This window comes from Belonocnema kinseyi, chromosome 5 (genome assembly GCF_010883055.1).
Source record: "Belonocnema kinseyi isolate 2016_QV_RU_SX_M_011 chromosome 5, B_treatae_v1, whole genome shotgun sequence".
Taxonomy (NCBI): domain Eukaryota; kingdom Metazoa; phylum Arthropoda; class Insecta; order Hymenoptera; family Cynipidae; genus Belonocnema; species Belonocnema kinseyi.
The window spans coordinates 146,449,643-146,475,234 of NC_046661.1; the positions used below are offsets into that span (position 1 = coordinate 146,449,643).

At 23.4% G+C, this 25,592-nt stretch overlaps 1 protein-coding gene across 1 annotated transcript in view; it reads right to left on the reverse strand.

Annotated features, from left to right (window-relative positions):
- The window catches only part of LOC117172825 (gem-associated protein 5), a 104,319-nt gene that overhangs the window by 73,974 nt on the left and 4,753 nt on the right, over window positions 1-25,592 (reverse strand). The window contains exons 2-3 of the mRNA XM_033361069.1: window positions 18,936-19,252; window positions 8,837-9,198 (exon numbers count right to left, since the gene is read on the reverse strand). Of these exons, the coding sequence (XP_033216960.1) occupies window positions 8,837-9,198; window positions 18,936-19,244 (671 nt within the window). The 5' untranslated portion in view covers window positions 19,245-19,252. The remainder of the gene's footprint in view (window positions 1-8,836; window positions 9,199-18,935; window positions 19,253-25,592) is intronic.

Below are 25,592 nucleotides of genomic sequence, written 5' to 3' on the forward strand. Positions count from 1 at the left end.
CGTAATTTTCATATAAATAATTTAATTTTGAACCAATTTGTTGAATTTTCAAGCCCAAAAGATGAGTTTTCTAGGAAAAATTTAAATTTTTATCTAAAAAAGGTAAGCTTTCATAAAAAAATGGAAAAATTAAATTTTTAGTTACAAAAATTACGTTTTAACAAAAGGGAAACAAATTTTTGAGACAATAATGTAATCTTCAACCAAATTTGTGAATTTTCAATCAACAAGATTAAATTTCTACCCAAAAATACGAATTTTCAACAAAATACATGAATTTTTTATCAAATTGTAGAATTTTCAAATAGATAGGTAAAGTTTACACCAAATAGTTGATTTTTCAACAAAAAATTTGCTTCTGTACCAAATAGTTAAATTTTCAAATAAATAGATCAATTTCTAACCAAATAATTGAATTTTCTGCTAAAATTGTTGAAATTTCAATAAAAAATATAAATTTACAACAAAAAATTTAATTTTTCACTAAATAGTACATTTTTCATAATAAAAATTTAAATTTCAGCTAAATAGTGCAATTTTTAACGAAAAATATGAATTTTCAAGAAAAAACGTAATTTTCATCTAAATAATTTAATTCTGAACCAACTTGTTGAATTTTCAAGCCCAAAAGATGAGTTTTCTAGGAAAAATGTGAATTTTTATCTAAATAAGGTAAGCTTTCATAAAAAAATGGAAAAATTAAATTTTTAGTTACAAAAATTACGTTTTAAAAAAAGGGAACCAAATTTTTGAGACAATAATGTAATCTTCAACCAAATTTGTGAATTTTCAATCAACAAGATTAAATTTCTACCCAAAAATACGAATTTTCAACAAAATACATGAATTTTTTATCAAATTGTAGAATTTTCAAATAGATAGGTCAAGTTTAAACCAAATAGTTGATTTTTCAACAAGAAATTTGCTTCTGTACCAAATAGTTAAATTTTCAGATAAATAGATCAATTTCTAACCAAATAATTGAATTTTCTGCTAAAATTGTTGAAATTTCAATAAAAAATATGAATTTACAACAAAAAATTTAATTTTTCACTAAATAGTAAATTTTTCATATGACAAATTTAAATTTTAGCTAAATAGTGCAATTTTTAACTAAAAATATGAATTTTCAAGAAAAAACGTAATTTTCATATAAATAATTTAATTTTGAACCAATTTGTTGAATTTTCAAACCCAAAAGATGAATTTTCTATGAAAAATTTGAGTTTTCAACTAAAAAAGATAAGCTTTCATCAAAAAATGGCAAAGTTAAATTTCTAGTTTCAAAATTACGTTTCAACAAAACGAAAAAAAATTTTGAGAGAATAATGTAATCTTCAACCAAATTTGTGAATTTTCAAATAAATAGGTCAATTTTAAACCAAATTATTAATTTTTTAACAAAAAAGTTATTTCTGTACCAAATGGTTAAATTTTTAAATAAATAGTTCCATTTTTAACCAAATAGTTGAATTTTCTGCTAAAATTGTTGAAATTTCAATTTAAAAAAATCAATTTTTAACCAAAAAATTAATTGTATACTAAATAGTAAATTTGTCATATGAGAAATTTTAACTAAGTAGTGCAATTTTTAACGAAAAATATTAATTTTTAACAAGAAACTTAATTTTCAAACAACTTATTGAATTTTTAAGCCCAAAAGATGAATTTTCTATGAAAAATTTGAGTTTTCAAATAAAAAAGATAAGCTTTCATCAAAAAATGGCAAAGTTAAATTTCCAGTTTAAAAAGTTAAGTTTCAACAAATCAGAAACAAATTTTTGAGAAAATAATGTAATCTTTAACCAAATTGATAAATTTTCAACCAACAAGATTAAATTTGTACCCAAAAATACGAATTTTCAACAAAATACATGAATCTTTGACCAAATTGTGGAATTTTCAAATAAATAGGTCAATTTTTAAACAAATAATTGAATTTTCTGCTCAAATTGTTTACATTTCAACAAAAAATATGAATTTTCAACAAAAATCTTAATTTTCTACTAAATAGTACATTTTTCATATGAAAGATTTAAATTTGAATAAAAAATATTGCAATTTTGAAGGAAAATGATGAATTTTCATTAAAAAAACTTTATTTTCAACCAACTTCTTAAATTTGTAAGCCAAAAGATGAATTTTCTATAGAAAATTTGAATTTTCAGCCCACAAATATGAATTTCTTAACAAAAATAAATTTCTTATAAAAGCAGTTCAACTTGAAATCAAGCAGTTGATTTTTTAATAGTTGAATTTTAAAATAAAATATATAAATTTTAATCCGAAACCGGAATAATTAAATTTCTAGCTAATAAATTCATTCTCAACAAAACTGATAAACTTTTAACTCAAATGATGAATCTTCAAATTGAATAGTTGAATTTTCAAACAAAAAGATGAATTTTTAACGAAGAAGATTAACTTATTCAAAAAATACGACCAATTCTCAACCAAATATATAAATGTTAATTAAAAAAAGAGAACGTGACAAAGAAAAATTGTACAGTTAAATATTCAGTTAAGAAAATTAATATTCAAACAAGAAAAGCAACTAAGTTTAAAAAAAATAGTTTTATTGTAAAAAATTGATACGTTTATAACTAAAATGACGAATTTTTAAGTGGAATAATTTAGTTTTTATACAAAAACAACTTTCGAACTGAAAAATCGAATTTTATACAAAACAGTTGAATTTTCAACAAAAAAGTTAATTTTCAAAACAAAAAAATGAATTTTCGACAAAATATTTGAATCCTCAACTAAAACAGATTGATTGTCGAAAGAAAAAGACTAATTTTCAACAAATTACATACATTTTCAATTAAATAGTTACATTTTCAACCAAACAGTTTAATTTTTTACCAAATTGTTAAATTTTCGAGCTAAAAATAGAAATTTTCTACAAAAAATTTGAATTTTCAACAAAAAGTAATTTTTTAGCCAAGAAAAGTTGAAATTTCTAGAGAAAACGTTGAATTTTCAAACCAAAAAGGTGAATGTTCAAAAGAATAGTTTTAATTTTTAACTAAAATGATGAATCTTCAACTGGAATAGTTGAATTTTAAAGAAAAAGATGAATTTTCAACAAAGATAAATTTTTAACAAAAAATACGACCAGTTTCCAAAAAAATATATGAATTTTCGTTTAAAAAAGATAAAGTGACGACCAAAAATTCATTAGTTGAATTTTCAGATAATAAAATTAATGTTGAACCGAAAAAATAATAATTTAAAAAAATAGTTTCATTTTTAAACAAAGTAATCAATTTTCAACCAAGAAGATTAATTTCTATCCAATAATACAAATTTTCAATTTAAAACAAATTTTAGTTGAAAAAAATAAATGTAAAATAATAAATAAAAACTAAATAATATAATATAGATTCAAAATTTTCTAAACATTTAAAAAAAATGCGAAAAGATTTCAAAGATTTCAAAAAAAAACTTCAAAAGTTCTGTTTTTATAAACAAAAAAAGTATATTAAAACATGAAATTCTTAATATTTTATTTAATATTTATTTTTACTCTAAACATAAAAAAATTTCCAAAAACATTTTTTCTACCTTAAACTTTTCGTTTAAACGAAAATTCATTATTTTCAATGCAAACAAAAATGGAATTGTAAAAAAAATTATTTATTCAAAAAAATCGATTCGATCGAACAAAAATATTTTCATATTACCAGTTTGTTTTCATGAAAAATAATAATTTTCCGTTTAAACGAGACAAATATTTGTTGTTATTGGTTATTGGGTAATGTTTGTTGAATATTGAGGCAATAATATTGCATAATTTAAAAGTATAATTGGATCTTTCTTAAGAGACCTGTTTTTATTTGTATCTTTATATTCAGTGTCAACAAATTCGTCAGATACAATATATTACCATTATTTTTTTATTTTTGCAGATTTAAAAAAAATTAGGAAAACTTTGAATAATTTAAAAATATATTTTGATGTTTTGAAAAGATTCTGAAATGATTTTTTCTAATATTTTTAAATACTTGAAACGATTTCTTAAAATTTGGGAACAGAATGTAGAAGATTATGCAGAAAATTTTTTTGTTATTACAAAATTTCAGGAAAAAAAATCAAATAATTTTAAACCTACAATTAAATTTCAAAGAAAATGTAGATTCTGGAAGATTTACAAAAAAAAAAAGAATTTCTGGAGAAATTTAAAAACACTTTTGAAATATTAAAAAATTTATTTATTTTTTATTTTAAAACATAACAAAAAATTTCCAAAATAATAAAAAACGAATCTGGAAGATTTTGATATAATTTTAGAAATAATTTGCGTCCATTTAAAGCCTATTTAGGAATTATGGAAATTTTGAATTTATAAAATATTTTTAATATCTTTAAATCGACAAAAATCCTAAATACCTTTTAATCTGAATTTTTTCCTAACATTTTTTAAAATTCGAAAACAGCTATTCGAAATTTTTATTTTATATTCGAAATTATTTTCCCCTTAGAGTTTTAATTTGCCTACAATTTTTTTTACAGAGCAATCCTTTTTGGTTAGAAATACAACAATTATATTGAAAATTCGTCTTTTTGGATTTCGAATTTTATCTCTTATTGTAGAAATTTGATCTTTTTCTTTTTTTTAACTAAAATTGCAACAAAAAAAAGTCCAAAACTAAAACCTGTTGAGAATTCATCGTTTTTGGTTGAGAATACAAAAATTATTTAAAAATTTTTTTTTTTAGTTTTTAAATTCTTCTCTTTTGATAGAAATTGAATTTTGTTTAAAATAAAATCTTTTTTGGTTGATGACTCAACTATTAGCTTGAAAATTTCTCTCTTCGGATGAATTTATCCCTTTTTGATTTAAAATTAAAATATTTTTTAGTTTTAATATCAACTACTTATTATATTTTCCGTTAAGAATTAATCTTTTTTGTTGAAAATGAAACTTCTGGGTGAAAAGTTAAACAACTTTTTATTAATAAAATTATTTTCGATTTGAAATGGTAGTCTTTTGGATCGAAATACTAATATATTAAATTTTTCTTTGAGAATTCATCCTTTTGTTGAAATTATATATTTGTTGTATAAACATTTAACTATTTAAAGATTAACTTTTTTGTTGAAATTTTAACACTTTACTTATATAACAATAACGCAAATAAATAAACTTCGAACATAAATAGTTATTCGAAATTTTTATTTTATATTTATAATTATTTTTCCCTTCAAGTTTTAATGTGCTTACAATTTTCCTTGCTTGTCTAAAAAATATTTTTTGGTTGAAAATACAACAATTATATTGAAAATTCGTCTTTTTGGTTTGAAAATTCATCTCTTTTGGTAGAAATTTCATATATATATTTTTTTTTGACTTTTTAAAATTCTTCTCTTTTGGTAGAAATGTATTTTTTTTGTATTGAAATTACTAATGTTTTATTTCAGATTAAAATATTTTTTCGTTTTAATATTAACTCTTATATTTTTCGTTAAGAATTAATCTTTTTTTAAAATAAAAATTCAATTTTTGCGTTAAAAGTTAACAATTTTCTTGAACATTTGATTTTTTTTGTGATAAATCAAAGTGTTTTAAATTTAAAAGTGAAATCCTGTTGGATTGAAATACCAATTATTACATTTTTCGTTGAGAAATGATCCTTTTTTTTAATCAAAATTCAATTTTTTGGTTAAAAGTTAAACAATTTTTTTGAAAATTTATTTGTTTGCTTTAAAATTTATCTTTTCGGGTGAGGATTCAACGATTTTGTTAAAAGTTTGATTTTTTGTGATAAATCAAATTGTTTTTAACTTAAAAGTGAAATCTTGTTCGATTGAAATATTAATTATTACATATTTCGTTGACAATTCATCTTTTTAATTTTACTTTCTTTTCTTTTGGTCGAAATTTAATTTTTTTCCATTAAAATCACAACTGTTTTGTTTAAAATTAAAATATTTTTTAGTTTTAATATCAAATATTATATATTTTTCGTTGAGAATTCATCTTTTTAGTTTTTAATTTCTTTTCTTTTGGTAGATTTTTATTTTTTCTATTAAAATTACAACTTTTTTTTTAAATTAACATCTTTTTTGTTTAGAATTTAACTATTTTGTTGAAAATTCGTCTCTTCAATTTTAAATTAAAATACTGTTTAGTTTTAATATCAAATAATTTATTTTTCGTTGAAAATTCGTCTTTCTTATATAAAAATTCAACTTTTTGATTAAAAGTTAATTTGTTTGAAAATTCTTTTTTTGTTTGTTTAAAATTCATCCTTTCGGTTGAGGATTCAACTATTTTGTTGAAAATTTCATTTTTTTGTGATAAATCAAATTGTTTTTAATTTAAAAGTGAAATCTTTTTGGATTAAAGTACCAGTTAATATATTTTTCGTTGAAAATTCATCTTTTTAGTTTTTAATTTCCTTTTTTTGGTAGAAATTTAATTTTTTTCCAATAAAATTACAACGGTTTTCTTTAAAATTAAATTTTTTTTATTTAGAATTCAACTATTTTCTTGAAAATTCTTCTCTACGGATGGATCAGACCCTTTCTCATTAAAAATTAAAATACTGTTTAGTTTTAATATCAACTATTATACTTTTCGTTTGATAATTTTTTTTTAACGAAAATTCAACTTTTGGGTTAAAAGTAAAACAATTTTGTTGAAAATTAATTTGTTTTATATAAAATTCATCTTTTTGGTTGAGTATTCAACTATTTTGTTGAAAAATTTGTTTTTTCGGATGAATTTAACCCTTTTTTTATTTTAAATTAAAATATTTTTTAGTTTTAATATGAATTATTATATTTTTCGTTGAGATTTCATCTTTTTTTTGTGAAAATTCAAACTTTTGGGTTAAAAGTTAAACAAGTTTGATGAAAATTCTTTTCTTTGGTTTAAAGTTCATCTTTTCGCTTGAGGATTCAACTATTTTTTTGAAAATTCGATTTTTTTTTGATAAATCAAATTGTTTTTAATTTAAAAGTGAAATCTTGTTAAATTAGAGTACCAATTATTATATGTTTCGTTGACAATTGATCTATTTAATTTAATTTTATTTTCTTTTGCTCGAAATTTAGTATTTTTTCCATTAAAATTACAACTGTTTTTTTCAAAATTTAAATCTTTTTTTATAGAATTCAACTATTTTCTTGAAAATTCGCCTGTTCGGATGAATTGAACCCTTTTTGATTTAAAATTAGAATATTTTTTTAGGTTTAATATGAATTATTATATTTTTCATTGAAAATTGAACTTTCTTTAAATTGAAAATTTAATTTTTGGGTTAAAAGTTGAACAATTTTATTGAAAATTTCATTTGTTTGGTTTAAAATTCATCTTTTCGCCTGAGCATTGAACTATTTTTTGGAAATTCGATTTTTTTTTTTTTTTTGACAAATCAAATTTAGAAAAATTTTAAAGTGAAATCTTGTTGAATTGAAATACCAATTATTACATTTTTCGTTGAGAAGTCATCTTTTTAGTTTTTAATTTCCTTTCTTTTGGTAGAAATCTATTTTTTCCATTAAAATTACAACTGTTTTCATTCAAATTAAATTTTTTTTTGGTTGAGGATTCAACTATTTTTTGAAAATTCGATTTTTTTTTATATATCAAATTTTTAAAAATTTTAAAGTGAAATCTTGTTGTAATGAAATACCAGTTATTACATTTTTCGTTGAGAAGTGATCTTTTTAGTTTTTAATTTCCTTTCTTTTGGTAGAAATCTATTTTTTCCATTAAAATCACAACTGTTTTTATTCAAATTAAATTTTTTTTTGGTTGAGTATCCAACAATTTTCTTGAAAATTCGTCTCTTCGGATGAATTAGACTCTTTTTGATTTTAAATTACAATATTTTCTAATTTTAATTGTGATAAATGAAATTGTTTTTAATGTAAAAGTCAAATCTTTTTGGATTAAAATACAATTATTACATTTTTAGCTGAGAATTCATCTTTTTTTTGAAAATTCAACTTTTGGGTTAAAAGTTAAACCATTTTGTTGAAAATTAATTTGTTTTGTTTAAAATTCATTTTTTTTGGTTGAAGATTGATCTCGTTTGTTAAAAATTCGTCTCTTCGGGTGAGTTAGACACTTTTTAATTTGAAATAAAAATACTTTTTAGTTTTAATATTAACTATTATATTTTTCATTGAGAATTCATTTTTTTGAGAGTGAAAATTCAATTTTTGGGTTAAAAGTTATACAATTTTGTTGAAAATTCATTTGTTTGGTTTAAAATTCAACTTTTCGGTTGACAACTAAACTATTTTGTTGAAAATCCGTCTCTTCGAATGAATTAGATCCTTTTTTATTTAAAATTAAAATATTTTTAAATTTTAATATCAACTATTATATTTTTGTTGAGAATTCATCTTTTTTTAAAAAGAAAATTCAACTTTTAAGTAAAAAGTTGAACAATATTGTTGAAAATTCTTTTCTTTAATTTAAAATTCATCTTTTCGGTTGAGTATCTAACTATTTTTTTAAATTTGATTTTTTTTAATAAGTCAAATTATTTTCAATTTAACATTAAAATACGAAGTATTACATTTTTCGTTGAAAATTCATCTTTTTTTGTTTAAAATTCAACTAGTATTTACTGATCAATAATAAATGATAAATTACGATAAAATAATAATAAAACCTAACAAAATATTTCAGATTACACAAAGATGTCGAAGAAATTCAAAAAATGATTTTCACTAAAAATCTTATACCAAAATTTTTTACTTTAGGGCAAACTTTTGCAAATCGGGGGACATTCAGGAAAAAAAAAATCTCGAAATGGGGCGCTATTTGGGGTGAAAAAAGGGGAAGTTTTGAGGAAAAAAATTAGTTTTTTCGAACCTGTCTTTTCCTCCCGAGGCGAGAAGCAAATCCCTGGCGCCATTTCCCACGATGATGTTGGAACTGACCGGACACCAGGACAAACTAACAATTTCGACATCGTGGCCCCTTAAATTGTAAACGACACTGCCTGATCCCTGGGTATTAATGATCAGAACCTGTCCTTTTTTCGAGCCTAAAGCCACGAGATTCGATTCGTGGGGACAGCAGGCGATACACGTTGCCGATAATTTGGCCGGGGTGATTATCTGGTTCGTGTCGAAGGCGATGTTCCAGGTGACGAGGAAGCCTTCGGAACTCACGTAGCAAATCAAATTTGGATCGCATTTCGACCAATCGAGTCCGATTACTTTTTGTTTTGCCTTCAAAAATTATTATCATCATGATCAATTATGTTAAATTGATAATAATTAAACCTGTGAATTGTTCGGATCGATTTTTTTTTTCGAACCTTCGCAACTGAATTCGAGTAAAAAAAAAATCCGATTCGAATTAGGCAATTTGAAAGTCTTTCGAATCGAATTATTATCAACTTTTTAAATTAAAATTCGCAATAATCTCAACCTATTCAATTATTAAAAATCGCATGGCGCCATTTTCGATTATTTCTTAAAATTATAGCAATCGCGAAACTAAATACATATTTATGAAAAAATTATAAAAATTATGCGTATTAGAATTTTGTACTTTGTTTTCTAAAAAAAAAATATTTTTTTTTTAAACTGCTATAACTTTTGACCTAATTGTGATATTTATTATTCCTTTTTTAAATCTAATAGCATTTTTCCTTAATGTCTTAAAGTTTTATTTTAGGCATATGAACAGTACTCAAGAATTTTAAACTAAATATTTTAGTTTTGAAATTAAAAATATACATTTTTAACCATAAATGGAATAATTACATTTTCAGTTGAAATAATTAATTTTCAACAAAAAAAAATTTCGACCAGAAAATATTTTAATTTACAATGAAACTATTTGAATCTTCAAACTTATTTTCAAACCAGAAAGAGGAAATTTCAACAAAAGAGTAGAGTTTTCAATCAAAAAGACGAAATTTCTACAAAATAAGTGAATTTTCAACTAAAAAAATTAATTTCTTAGCGCAAATGGAATATTTTCAGTAAGAGATTCATTTTTAACATAAAGAAAACGAATTTTCAACGAAATGTATAGTTAAATTAACTAAACTGATTAATCTTCAACCAAAAAGATTATTTTTCTGCAAAGTAGTTTAGATTTCGACTCAAACAGATAAATTTTGAACCAAAAATGAAAAAAATAGATTTTTAATTAAAGTAACTAATTTTCCAACAACAAAATGGAAATTTTCAAGCACAGTCATAAATGTTCAATAAAAAGAAAAAAATTCTCAATGAAAAGTGTAATAGTTGATATTAAAACTAAAAAATATTTTTATTTTAAATCAAAAAGGGTTCAATTCATCCGAAGAGGCGAATTTCCAAGAAAACAGTTGTAATTTTAAGGAAAAAAAATTTAATTTCTACCAAAAGAAAAGAAATTAAAAACTAAAAAGATGAATTTTCAACGAAAAATGTAATAATTGGTATTTTAATCCAACAAGATTTCACTTTTAAATTAAAAACAATTTGATTTATCACAATTAAAATTAGAAAATATTGTAATTTAAAATGAAAAAGGGTCTAATTCATCCGAAGAGAAGAATTTTCAAAAAATTGTTCAACTTTTAACTCAAAAATTGAATATTTACTCACAAAAAAAGATGAATTCTCAATGAAAAATATAATAGTTGATATTAAAACTGAAAAATATTTTAATTTTAAATCAAAAAGGGTTCAATTCATCCGAAAAGTCGAATTTTCAACAAAATAGTTGAATTCTAACCAAAAAAATGTTTAATTTTAAACAAAAAAGTTGCAATTTTAAAGGAAAAAAATTTTATTTCTACCAAAAGAAAAGAAATTAAAAACGAAAAAGAAGAATTCTCAACGAAAAATGTAATAATTGGTATTTCAATCCAACAAGATTTTATTTTTAAATTTAAAATAATTTGATTTATCCAAAAAAACATCGAATTTTCAAAAAATAGTTGAATCCTCAGACGAAAAGATGAATTTTAAACCAAACAAATGAATTTTCAATAAAATTGTTCAACTTTTAACCCAAAAATTAAATTTTTATTTTCAAAAAAGATAAATTTTCAATGAATAATATAATAATTCATATTAAAACTAAAAAAATATTTTAATTTTATAACAAAAAGGGTTCAATTCATCCGAAGAGGCGAATTTTCAAGAAAATAGTTGAATTCTAACTAAAAAAATTTTTAATTTTAAACAAAACAGTTGTTATGTAAAAAAAGAAAAGAAATTAAAAACGAAAATGAAGAATTCTCAACAAAAAATATAATAATTGGTATTTTAATCCAACAAGATTTCACTTTTAAATTTAAAATAATTTGATTTATCCAAAAAAAATTAAATTTAAAAAAAATAGTTGAATCCTTAGACAAAAAGATGAATTTTAAACCAAACAAATGAATTTTCAATCAAATTGTTCAAATTTTAACGCAAAAATTAAATTTTCATTTTAAAAAAAGATGAACTTTAGATGAAAAACATAATAATTCATATTAAAACTAAAAAATATTTTAATTTTAAATCAAAAAAGGTCTAATTCATCCGTAGCGACGAATTTTCAACAAAATAGTTGAATTCTATAAAAAAAAGATTTTAATTTTAAACAAAACAGTTGTAATTTTAATGGAAAAAGAAATAAATTTCGACCAAAAGTAAAGAAATTAAAATTAAAAAGATTAATTGTCAACGAAACATATAATAATTGGTACTCTAATTTAACAAGATTTCACTTTTAAATTAAAAATAATTTGATTTATCAAAAAAAAATCGAATTTTCAAAAAAATAGTTGAATCCTCAAGCGAAAAGATGAACTTTAAACCAAAGAAAAGAATTTCCATCAAAATTGTTTAACTTTTAACGCAAAAGTTTGAATTTTCACCAAAAAAATGCAATCTCAACGAAAAATATAATAATTCATATTAAAAAAAAAAATATTTTAATTTAAAATAAAAAAGGGTTAAATTCATCCGAAAAGACAAATTTTTAACAAAATAGTTGAATACTTAACCAAAAAGATGAATTTTAAATCAAACAAAAAAAATTTTCAACGAAATTATTTTACTTTTAACCCAAAAGTTGAATTTTCGTTAGAAAAAATTATCAAACGAAAAATATAATAGTTGTTATTAAAACTAAACAATATTTTAATTTTTAATGAAAAAGGGTCTGATCCATCCGAAGAGAAGAATTTCAAAGAAAATAGTTGAATTTTAGTAAAAAAAATTTAATTTTAAACAAAAGAGTTGTAATTTTATTGGAAAACAATTAAATTTCTACCAAAAAAAAAAGAAATTAAACACTAAAAAGATGAATTTTCGACGAAAAATGTAATAATTGGTATTTCAATCCAACAAGATTTCACTTTTAAATTAAAAACAATTTGATTTATCACAAAAAAAAAATGAAATTTTCAACAAAATAGTTGAATCCTCAACCGAAAAGATGAATTTTACATACAAAAAATGAATTTTTAACAAAATTGATTAAATTTTATTCAAAAAGTTGAATTTTTATATAAAAATGATGAATTCTCAACGAAAAATAAATTAGTTGATACTAAAAGAAAAAATATTTTAATTTTAAAGAAAAAAAGGGTCTAATTCATCCAAAGAGACGAATTTTCAACCAAATAGTTGCATCTTCAACCGAAAAGATGAATTTTAAACAAACAAAAGATTTTTTAACAAAATTGTTTAACTTTTAACCCCAAAGTTAAAAATTCATGGAAAAAGATGATTTTTCAATGAAAAATGTAATAATTGGTATTTTAATCCAACAAGATTTCATTTTAAAACTAAAAACAATTTGATTTATCACAAAAAATCAAATTTTCAACAAAGTAATTGAATCCTCAACCGAAAAGATTAATTTTAAACCAAACAAATGAAGTTTCAACAAAATTGTTTAACTTTTAACCCAAAAGTTGAATTTTCACAAAAAAAAGACTAAAATTTCAACCTAAAAAATTAATTTTTAACAAAGTAGTTGAGGATTTCAACCCAGACTTGTATATTTTTAACAAACATGAAAAATTACATTTTCAGTTAAAATAATTATTTTTTATTTTTGATATAAAGTTCTCAGACCAGACAAATTATTTAATAATTTTGATATCATTATTTTCAAAATTTTTTAAATTAATTTATTTATAAAATATTTATTCTGGAACAGGAGACATAAAAATTAACAACAAAATATATCATTTATTTTTAGACATAGAAAATAGAAACTTTTAACAAAATAGTTAAATTTTTAACGAAATTGATAAATCTTCAATAAAAAAAATTAATTCCCAACGAAAAGTGAAATAGTTTATATTTCCACCACAAAATATTTTAATTTTAAATACAAAAATAGTTGAATTAAACTAAAAAATAAGAATTTTCAACAAATTACTTGAATCCTTAACGAAAATAAGCTAATTTTTAAACCATGAAGAAGAAATTTGAATAAAAGAGTTTAGTTTTGAACCAGGAAAGATTTTTCAGTGAATAAAAAAAAGTCCCATCCGAAATTCTGAGTTTTCTACAAAATAAATGTATTTTTAATTAAGAAATATTAATTTTCTAGCAAGAAGTAAATTTTCAACTGAAATTCCAACCAAAAAAATTAATGATTCAACCCAAAAATTAAAAAATGACATTTTTCCGTTAAAATAATTAATTTTTATTTTTGATATTACGGTTTTTGACCAAAAAAATTACTTAATAATTTTGATATCATTATTTAAAATTTTTTTAAAATTAATATTTATAAAATATTTATTCTAGACCCGTAGACGTAAAAATTAACATAGAAATTAATCATTAATTTTCAGCCAAAAACAGTTGAATTAAACTAAAAAATTATAATTTTTTAACAACATTTTAATATTTTTAAACTAAATTTTATATTTTTAACTAAAATAATTAATCTTTTAGAAAAAAAAATTAATTTTTAACCTAACAGTTGATTTTTCAACCCAAAGGCTGAATTTTCTACGAAAAAGAGACAAATTAAAAATAAAATAGATGGAATTTCAAAGAAATAGTTAAATTTTGAACATTTTCATTTTTAATTTAAAAAATTTAATTTCTAAAATATGGTACAAAACAAAACTGGTTTCTAGAAAACTCGTTATTTTATTAAAAATGTAACTACTCAATTTTTGGTTAAAAAAATATATTTTTTAACTTAAAAAATTCTGATATTTAGTTAAAATTTTTTAGAAACTAAGAAAATATAAACTAAAAAGTAATGAAGTAAAATCGGGACAGACGTCACTAATATTTTTGATACCGAAAATTAATTTTCTTGGTTGAAAATTCAAATATTTGGTTAAAAATTAATGTATTTTGTTGAAAATTCATTTTTTTTGTAGAAAATTAATAATTTTTGTTGAAAATACCAATATTTAGTTAAAAATGGATGCATTTAGTTGAACATTTATATTTTTTTGTATAGAAAACTGATCTTACGCGTTGAAAATTCATATTTTGGGTTGGAATTTAACCTATTTGATGAAGAATTCCACTGTTTTTTTAAATATAATTTTTTTTCGTTGAAAATGCAACTTTTTGGTTGAGAATTAATCTTTATGGAAACCTAAAAAAGGGGAGTATGAAGTTCAATATTAAAAAAAAAAGTTTACGTAATTTAAGCACGGGCCCGAATAAAAAAAAAATTTTAAACCCATATTAATTTTAATCTAAAAAAAGATCAATTTTATAGAAAATCGAATACTTTAATTTCAAGTTAGTAACAAGCAGATGAATTTTCAAGCAAAAATAATTATCAATAACAAAAAAAATGTCAACCAAAAAGGTTATTTTTCTACCAAAAAAAGACAATTTTTCCGCAAAATAGATGAATTTTCAATAAAAAATAAAATAATTTAATCTTAGGTGAAAGAAATACGATTTTAACCAAATAAAATAAATTTTTAAGGAAATAGTTACATTTTCAACTAAGCAGTCTAATTTTCAACCAAAAAGAATAAATGTCGAATTAATTTTTATTTAAAAAAGAAACTAGTTTTCAAAAACAGAAATTAACTTTCAGCCAAAAAGATTTATTTCGACCAAAAAAGGAATAATTTTAAGAAAAATATATGAATTTTCAACCAAGCATTTTATTTTTTAATGGAACTTTAAATCTATTTGCAACAAAAGAGATTAATTTTCTATCGAAAAAAGACAAATTTTCAACAAAATACATGAATTTTCAACTAAAAAAGTTACATTTTCAACAAAAAATAGCATAATTTAATTTTAAGTTAGAGAAATAAATTTAAAAAAAAAAATTTAATTTTTAACGAAATACATAAATTTTTATCTAAAAATATTAAATGTCTTTAAAAAACATTCTTGACAAAAAGTGGAATGTTTAAATTTTTAGATAAAAAAAAATGAATTTTCAATTTAAAAAAATTATTTTTAACATCAAAGTGGCATTTTCAACAAAAAGTTTAATTTTCTACCAAAAAATAAATATTTTTTTAACAAAATAGATCAATTTTCAACTAAAAAATATAAATTTTCAATAAAAAATGGAATAATTTGATTTTCAGTTAGAAAAAGAAGTTTTCAAACCAAAAAAAAAAAAAAAATTTCAACGAAGTAGTTAAATTTTCAACTAAACAGATCAATTTTCAACCCAAAATATAAAATGCCTAAAAAAATGTCATCAAAAAGTCGAACAGTTAAATTTTTAGTCACAAAAATTATTTGGAAAAAAATGTTCAACCAAGAAATTAAATTTCAGCAAAAAATATTAGTTTTTTACTAAAACAAAAAGAATAATTTTTAATGAAATACAAGAACTTTCAACCAAGTATTTTTATTAAATTTATCTTTTGTTAATAGAAAATCATTTTTTTTTGTTAAAAATGCAACTCTATTGCTTAAAAATTATTCGGGCTCAGTTGAGGATTTAAGAATATTTTTCATAATTTTTTGGTTACATTTAACCGTTGTTTATATAATTTTAACATCTTTTTTGGTTTAAAAAGCAATTATTAATTTTTTTATAATTTGCATTTTTGTGTTAAAAAGTCTATAGAAATCTTTTTTGATTAAAATTCAAGTCTTTTTTTTTTAATTTGTCATACTTTTTGGTTTAAAATTCTACTGGTTTGTTGAAAATTTAACTGTTTCGTAGAAAATTTACTTTTTGTTACAAATTTATATTTCGGTGTTGAAAAATTAACTGAAATTTTTTCTACATCAAAGTTTAACTTAAAAAAAATTTCTTTCATAAAAATTCCTCTGTTTTAACAAAAAAAGTCATCGTTTTTGAATAAAAATGCAATTAGTTGGTAGAGAATTCAACAATTTTATCAAAAACTCATCCTTTTTGGTTGAAAAAATTCGTCTTTTTGGATTGTAAATAAATTGTTTTTCTATAAACTTACAGTTTAAAAAATGCATATTTTGATCTTGAAACTTTAAGTGGAATCTTTTTCGAATGAAAATTCAATTTTTTTCAAAAATAAAAATTTAACTGTTTTAAAAGAAATTTAAACTTTTTTTTGATAAAACTGCAACTATTTGGTATAAAATTCAACTATTTTGTAAAAATTAATCCTTTTTGGTTGGAAAAATTCGCCTTTTTGGATTGAAAATCAATTTTTTTTTGTATAAAATTATTTAACGTTAAAAAAAATTCATATTTTGACCTTGAAAAGTGAACTCGAACCTTTTTCGAATGAAAATTCAACTATTTTTTGGAATTTCCTTTTTTTTTAAATAAAAATTTAACGGTTTTAAAACCAATGTAATCTTTTTTGCATAAAAATGTAACTATTTATCAGAGAATTTAACTCTTTTGTTAAAAAGTCATCCTTCTTGGTTGGAAAAATGCGCCTTTTTGTATTGAAAATAAGTTTCTTTTTGATATAAACTTATTTATTGTTAAAAAATTCAAATTTTGATCTTGAAAAGTTAATTCGAATCTTTTTTGAATGAAAATTCAACTATTTTTTGGATTTTTTTAAAATAAAGATTTAACTGTTTTAAAATAAATGTAATCTTTTTTGTATCAAAATGCAACTATTTGGTATAGAATCCAACAATTTTGTTAAAAATTCTTTCTCTTTGGTTGACAAAATTTGCATTTTTTAAATTAAAAATTCCACTTTTTGTTAGAAAAACATTTTTGGTTAAAAATTCATATTTTGATCCTTTCTCGCTAAAAAAATTCGTCTCTCTGAATTGAAAATTCAGTTTTTATTTTGGAAAAACTCACTTTTGGTAAAAAAAATCATATTTTGATATTGAAAATTAACCAGCATTTTTTTCGAATGAAAATTCAACTATAAAAAAAAAATTTAATCAAAATTCAACTTTTCTAAAAGAAATTTAATATTTTCTGCGTAAAAATGCAACAATTTGGTGGGAAATTGAAAATTTTTGTTGAAAACTCATAATTTTGGTTAAAAATTAGTCTTTTTGGTTTGAAACTTATCTTTTTTTTTCAGGAACTTGTTTGTTTTTCTTTAAATTCATATTTTGATCTTGAAAAGTTTAATGGAATCTTTTTCAAATGAAAATTCCATTATTTTTTTTATAACTATTTAACTGTTATAAAAGAAAGTCCAATTTTTTAAAATAAATTTGCAACTATTTGGTATAGAATTCAACTATTTTGTGAAAAATCATCCTTTTTTGCTAAAAAAAATTTGTCCTTTTGGATTGAAAATTTAATTTTTCGTTTGTAAAAACTAAGTTTTTGTCAAAAAAAATCATATTTTGATCTTGAAAATTAACTGGAATTTTTTTCGAATTAAAATTGAACTATTTAAAAAAAATTTAATAAAAATTAAACTTTTCTGAAAGAAATTTTATCTTTCCTGGGTAAAAATTCAACTATTTAGTAGGGAATATAAAAATTTGGTTAAAAAGTTATAATTTTGGTTAAAAATTCGTCTTTTTGGATTAAAACTTTACTATTTTCAGAAACTTATTTTTTCTTTAAAAAAATTCAATTATTTTTCTTTTTAAATAAAAATTTAACTGTTATAAAATAAATTCAAATTTTTTTGAAAAAATGCAACTATTTAGTATAGAATTCAACTATTTTGTAAAAATTCATTTTTTGTAAAAAAAGGCATATTTTTATCTTGAAAATTAACTGGAATTTTTTTCGAATGAAAATTCAACTATTAAAAATATTTTTTTATTACATAAAAATGGAACTGTTCTAAAAGAAATTTAATCTATTCTAGGTATAAATGCAACTATTTGGTATGGAATTCAAAAAAGTTGTTAAAAAGTCATCATTTTGGTTAAAAATTCGTCTTTTTGAATTTAAAACTTAACTTTTTTTACAGAAACTTATTTTTTGTTAAAAAAATTCATATTTTGATCTTGAAAAGTTAACTGGAATCTTTTTCTGATTAATATTCAACTACATTGTTAAAAATTTATTTTTTTGGTTCAAAATTAAAATTTTTGGTGGAAAAGACTTTTTCTTGTTTAAAATTAATTTTTTATTTGAAAATGTAACTTTTCCATTTTTTTTAAGATTGATCTTTTCTATTTCAAAATCCTCCATTTTTTGCTAAAAAGTCAAATTTTTTGTTTGAAAATTCAATTTTTGTAGGGAAAATTCGTCATCTGGCTTCAAGGTTTTAACAATTTAGATAAACTTTTACTTCTTTTTTGAATGAAAAACCTTTATTTTTAAAAAATTCGTCATTTGAATTTAAAATTCTTATTTCTTGTAGAAATTTCTCTTCTTGGGTTGAAAATCCGACTATTATTTTAAAAATTTAATTACTTCGTTGAAAATTTAAATATATTTGGTTAAAAATCCGTCTTTCATCGTAAAAAAGACATTTTTTGTTTAAAATAAATAGAATAGAAAAGCTGAGAGCGTCGAAATTCGATTCGCAAAACTTTAAAACTGTGAATTTCGAATCGAAAGTTGATTTAAAATCGTTCAAAGTTCGGTCCGGATGAGTTTGCAGAGTATTGTTGATAAAAAAATGGATAATTACGTCTAAAATAGAATTCGTCAAAGTTGTCGCGAGCGTGTCGACATTCCAAATTTTAACGACGTGCTCGTCTCCAGCAGAAACTAGAAGGCGCTTTTCCGGTTTTTCGAATTCAGGAGAAAGAACGACAGCCGTAACTCTGTCGGTGTGGGCATTTAAAATATAGGAATAGTCGAGAATTTTGCTGTTTTCTTTCGGATGGCCAATCACAATCGAGTGTCTCGAACCCCAAGCAACAGTTCCATTTTTCGAGCAAGACATCACGCTACTCAGGTACCAATTTGGCGATGGAGGCAGTGTTACTTCATTCATTTTTGGTTCTGAAAACAATTTGTTTATGTTCTTAAATTTTTATAAATAGTTAATGCGCAAAAATTAGATTTTTTAATAGTGCAAGTTCAAGAAACTGGAAAAATGAAAGAGCTTTTTGAATTTTTAACTAAATAGATTAATTTTTATCCAAAAACATTTAATGCATAGAAAAAAAATTAAAACAAAGTGGAATGGTCAAATTTTTAGTTAAAGAAATTCATTTTCAATAAAAAAAAATTTCAACGAAAGAAATGACATTTCAGCATACATGAATTTTCAAAAAAAAATATTAAATGGCTAGAAAAAAATTAAAACAAAAGTGGAATTGTTAAATTTTTGGTTAAAAATATTAATTTTCAATTAAAAAAAATAATTTTCAACGTAATAAATAATATATCAGCAAAAAAAAAATTAAATTTATACCAATAAAGAATCATTTTAAAACAAAATGCATGATTTTTCAACCAAAAACATTAAATATCTAGAAAAAAACTTTTAACAAAAAGTGGAATGTTTAAATTTTTAATTCAAAAAATTAATTTTAATTTTTTTAAACTCATTTTTAAACTTAATAAATGAATTTTCATTCGAGAATATTAAACGTCTATAAAAAATTTTTTGACAAAAAGTAGAATTGGTAAATTTTTATTTGAAAAAATTAATTTTCAAACAACAACAAAATAATGTTTAACGAAAGAAATTATATTTTAGCGAAAAACATTAATTTCCTACCAAAAAATAAATAATTTTTAACAAAGTACATAAATTTTCAACCAAAAATATTAAATGACTAGCAAAAAATTAAACCAAAAGTGGAATGGTTAAATTTTCAGTTAAAAAAAATAAATTTTCAATTTAAAAAAATAATTTTCAACGAAATAAATGATATTTCAGCAAAAAATATTAAATTTATACCAAAAAAAAGAATCATTTTAAAACAAAATACATGATTTTTCAACCTAAAATATTAAATATCTAGAAACAGACTTTTAACAAAAAGTGGAATTTTAAATTATTAGTTCGAAAAATTAATTTCAGTTTTTTTTAACTCATTCTGAAACTTAATAAATGAATTTTCATTGAAGAATATTCAACGTCTATAAAAAATTTGTTGACAAAAAGTAGAATTGGTACATTTTTATTTGAAAAAACTAATTTTCAAACAACAAAAAAAAATAATGTTTAACGAAAGAAATTATATTTTAGCGAAAAAGATTAATTTCCTACCAAAAAATAAATAATTTTTAACAAAGTACATAAATTTTCAATTAAAAAAAATAATTTTCAACGAAATAAATGATATTTCAGCAAAAAATATTAAATCTATACCAAAAAAAAGAATCATTTTAAAACAAAATACATGATTTTTCAACCTAAAATATTAAATATCTAGAAACAGACTTTTAACAAAAAGTGGAATTTTAAATTATTAGTTCGATAAATTAATTTCAGTTTTTTTTAACTCATTCTGAAACTTAATAAATGAATTTTCATTGAAGAATATTCAACGTCTATAAAAAATTTGTTGACAAAAAGTAGAATTGGTAAATTTTTATTTGAAAAAACTAATTTTCAAACAACAAAAAAATAATGTTTAACGAAAGAAATTATATTTTAGCGAAAAAGATTAATTTCCTACCAAAAAATAAATAATTTTTAACAAAGTACATAAATTTTCAATTTAAAAAAATAATTTTCAACGAAATAAATGATATTTCAGCAAAAAATATTAAATTTATACCAATAAAGAATCATTTTAAAACAAAACTCGTGATTTTTCAACCTAAAATATTAAATATCTAGAAACAGACTTTTACCAAAAAGTGGAATGTTTAAATTTTTAGTTCAAATAGTTAATTTCAATTTTTTTAACTCATTTTGAAACTTAATAAATGAATTTTCATTCAAGAATATTAAATGTCTAGAAGAAAAATTTCGACAAAAAATAGAATGTTAAAATTTTTAGTAAAAAAAATTACTTTTCAGTTTAAAAAAACTCATTTTAACTAAATTTAAAGATAAGGAAACAACTGTTTAAACAAATAAAATAAATTTTCAACAAAATAGTTTGAAACTGAATAGATAAATTTTCATCCCAGAATATAAAATGTCTATAAAAATAATTTTGGAATTTTGACTAAAAGTAGAATTGTTAAATTTTTAGTAAAAAAAAATAATTTTTAATACAAAAAATAATTTTCAACGAAAGAAATTATATTTCAGCAAAGAACATTAATTTTATACCAAAAAAAAGTCTAATTTTTAACCAAATTAACTAATTTTCATCCATAAGTATTAAATGTTTGAAAAAAAAATGTCGACAAAAAGTGGAATGTTTAAATTTTCAACTAAACATTTTCAGTTCCAGGAATTTTCAACCTATTTCTAAACAAAAAAGTTATTTTTTTACTAAAAACAAATACAAATTTTCAACAAAATAGATTAATTTTCAACTGAAAAAAGCTCCATTTTCAACCAAGCGGAGGAATTATAAAAAAATTGAATGCCTATAAAAAAAAAATGTCGACAAAAAGTCGAATACTTAAAGGACCCCGCACACATCTATGGAAAACACGGTCCCGGTCAAATTGGCTGAAACTGTAGCATAATGTAGTTCATAATATCCTGATCAAATAAAGTCCTTAGACACTGGGTCCCAAAAAAGCCAGGTTTCGAGATAGAAGGGAACTTTTTTTGTAAATAAAATATCGAGCTGAAACTTTGAGAAATGTATTAGAGTGCAATAAAGTACGTTTAGGTACTGCATTTTGGTAGAAACTTCACTGAAAATTATTTCATCTTTTTTCTGAACCTCAACATTTTTTGAACGTTCGAACTTTTTATATCGGTCTCAAACTTTGAGAAATGCAAGAGCCGAAAGAAAACTACGTTTAAGTACAAAGCTTAATAATAAAAGATCTAAAAAAATATATTTTAACAATCAATTCTATCGGTATCAGCCGGTAACACTGTACACGAAAATACGAACCCTCTAGAGCCTCGTCTAGTGGCCGCCAGGGTTCGTATTTACGTGTACAACGTTACCGGCTGATTCCGATAGAATTGATAGTTGAAATATATTTTTTATACATCTTTTATTATTAAGATTTGTACTTAAACGTAGTTTTCTTTCGGCTCTTGCATTTCTCAAAGTTTGAGACCGATATTTTATGTATAAAAAAAGTTCGAACGTTCAAAAAATGTTGAGGTTCAGAAAAAAGATGAAATAATTTTCAGTGAAGTTTCTACCAAAATGCAGTACCTAAACATACTTTATTTCACTCTAATACATTTCCCAAAGTTTCAGCTCGATATTTTACTTACAAAAAAAGTTCTTAGGTTCAAAAAAACATTCAGTGAACTGAAATACTGTGGTCGGTAATATAGGTATTTAGCTGTGTCACATGCCCTTACTGTCGAGAAAAGGATATTTTTTCTTGGCAGTTGTACCAAAGTCAACGTTTAATGCACACTAGAGGAGTTCCACACACCTTCTAGGACTGTTTGGCATCAAGCTCAGGGATCATGCCGAACTATTTGATATTTTGTAGCTAAGGGCCTCCTGATCGATAACATTTATGTCATGCCCAACTCTCTGTCCATCCAATTAAGGAAAGAAATCCGGGTTAAGGCAAGATTGAAGAATGATCAGGTGAATAATAGCAAGATTCTGGTATTTTCAAGCTAGTTAAGGCAAGAACATGATGCGACCCTGCCACTGAAGGCAATATCGGGAAGTGTTTAAACCAGTTATAGCAACATTGGTGTATGGTTTGGTATTGGATGACGCTCTGGTCAGTAAAGACAACAATGAGAATTAGTTTGCTCAAACAAGACGAGTTTTGTATAACATTTTATTGTCCCTTTGACCCGCATCCGCAATATTATAAATTATAGATCTGCTTGGACATTTTACTGCTGGCTGATTACGCGCGTAGCCTAAATACCATAATATGTTTGCTACATGTGCACATGATCCGACTGTCATGGCCCCAGTTTCGCAAGTACAGTAGTATCCCATAATTTGTTAATTGATTTGTGTTTCATCCAGATGTAGTTCTTGATCATCGGCTGCTTTAAACAAGTTATCTTCTACATAGGATATCCAGACCTGATATTTCGTTGCGCGTCTGAAACGAGAATACACTCGTACTCTGATTAAACCCCTGTCATCGACAAGTTCGTCCAACTCCAAATCTTCCATTCGCTCCCTTTCAACCTTAACTTGAATTTAAGCTCCTACTAAATTCAGCTGATAGATTCCTATCATCAGTTGATTCAGATAATTCATATCCAGCCTTGGGAAATGAGGTACTTGGTGTTCATTAAGATGCATCCATCTGGCATTCCTGGTATGCAGGTTGTCAATTCTAACTCTGGCTTAGACAACGTTGGATGCACGTGATTTTCGTAACACTGTTTGGGCTAAGTCTACGGTCGCTTCAGCCATCTGTATGTAAGGATGATACTTGTTGAGGATCGCCCCAGCAATACAGTAAAAATCGCCGAAGTTAATGGTATGGTTCATTTTCATGAGATTTCCGAAGAACTTAAAAACAGATTTTATGTGGCCATTTCGTGCCTCTACAATCCACCTAGTCTTAGTGATCAATCTTGAGTCATTTGCTTCTTCTATATCAAATTGCCTTTGTCCACGAACTAACGGAGGTGGCACTTTATGGTTAATACCAAGATTTTCAAGAAGCGGCAGGGTATCGCGATAACCATGGCGACCTTTAGGAACACAGTATGTTTGCCTGAGTGCTCTGAAATTGCTGGGTTTATGGATTTGTATATAAGTTCCATCTATATAAGCAATCACTCTTGGACTTTCAGGAGTGGGATTACAAAGTTCAATTGCGAAGTCCGTTACATGTTTATGCATATACTGCTCCCGTATTATAGCCGTCAACCCTATGTTGTTGGGAACAAAACGTGTCATCAAAAATCTTCTCACAATAGAAATAATGACTCACATTTGGCTTATTATCGTATCCAAAAATAACTTAAAAAGTCATCAGTCAGCCCTTGGCGAAGCTTACACAAAAACATCATCAAATCCTTTTTACGAATACGGCGATATACCCATCGATCTTGTATAGCATCACGTACAACATCGCAATACGTATATAAATCCCTGAATTGCTCGCATGTTATGGGACTGATTGAATTGAACTCTTCCTCTGAAAAAGTTTCTTCTTTATTGAAATCAGATTCATCAATCTTCGATAATTCACGCAGGCCTTGCAAAAAATATTGCAACGGGACACCAGACATGCGATAAGGCCTATTGCAAAATTCTATACCTTGCGGTAGGACGTTTGATATAAAGCCACTCACACCAAATTTGCAGGGCAAGAATGAGTTGATTCGGATACGTTAATATTTTTTTTCCAAAAACATTAACCCTACATTTCACCGACAACCTGGTCACATCTTGCATTCTGTTACAAAATCTACAATACCTATTTCTTCTTTGTTTCAAAACATTGAGTGTCAGACGATTAGGAGCGAGTGCTAAATCATTCATCTCCATATTCATGCTTCGATTGCAGTTCAGGCATATCCTTGTATTTTCATCAATATCTTGAGGTGCTATTTCATGTTCAGCACGCCGATAAACTGCGATTTGTTGTTTTTGCTCATTTTCTGCATGAGATATGTGTATCATCGCTCGTGGCTGTAGAGCGATTGCACATATGTAGCAACTTATTCTGATGGGCGGCATGACTAAATTCCAGGTATAGGGAAGCTCTTCAACGTTTCTTTTTATAAACTTGACTCCAACATCAAACAAAAACATTGCCCCAGTCGAAGAAAATAGAAAGTTAATGCAAAATTTGTGTCAAGAATAAACTACAAAAATTTAAAAAAAAAAATGACATACATAATGTAAACAGTTTGGAAATTGACAATCAGGTTGCCATGGCGGCAAAACCTCCTTTTTTACGAGGGGTGTTCAAAAAGTAAGTTTCTGTAGTCTACCGTTTTGCCCCAGCACAATCTAGCGAGCTGGGACCGAACATAGTTTTAGTTTAGGATATACCGATAAGAGCGGAACCGGTCTTCGCTGCCGAAAATTTTTTTTTCATCTGTACCGGCTCGGAAACCATGAAGCTATCTGTGAAAAACGTGTCCACTTATGAGTTACGTGCAGTTATTCGCTTTTTAACTGCAAAAGGGCTTAATGGTAACGAAATTCACACTGACAAATATCGATTTTAGGAGGCATTGAGTCCAAAATTCTGTCAATTGAGACTCCGGATTCTATAACCACGCATAAAATTTGCCTGGCCGCTTCAGGCCGCTCGAGTTGGCCCCTGATGGCTTGAAAATCAGTTTTCGAAA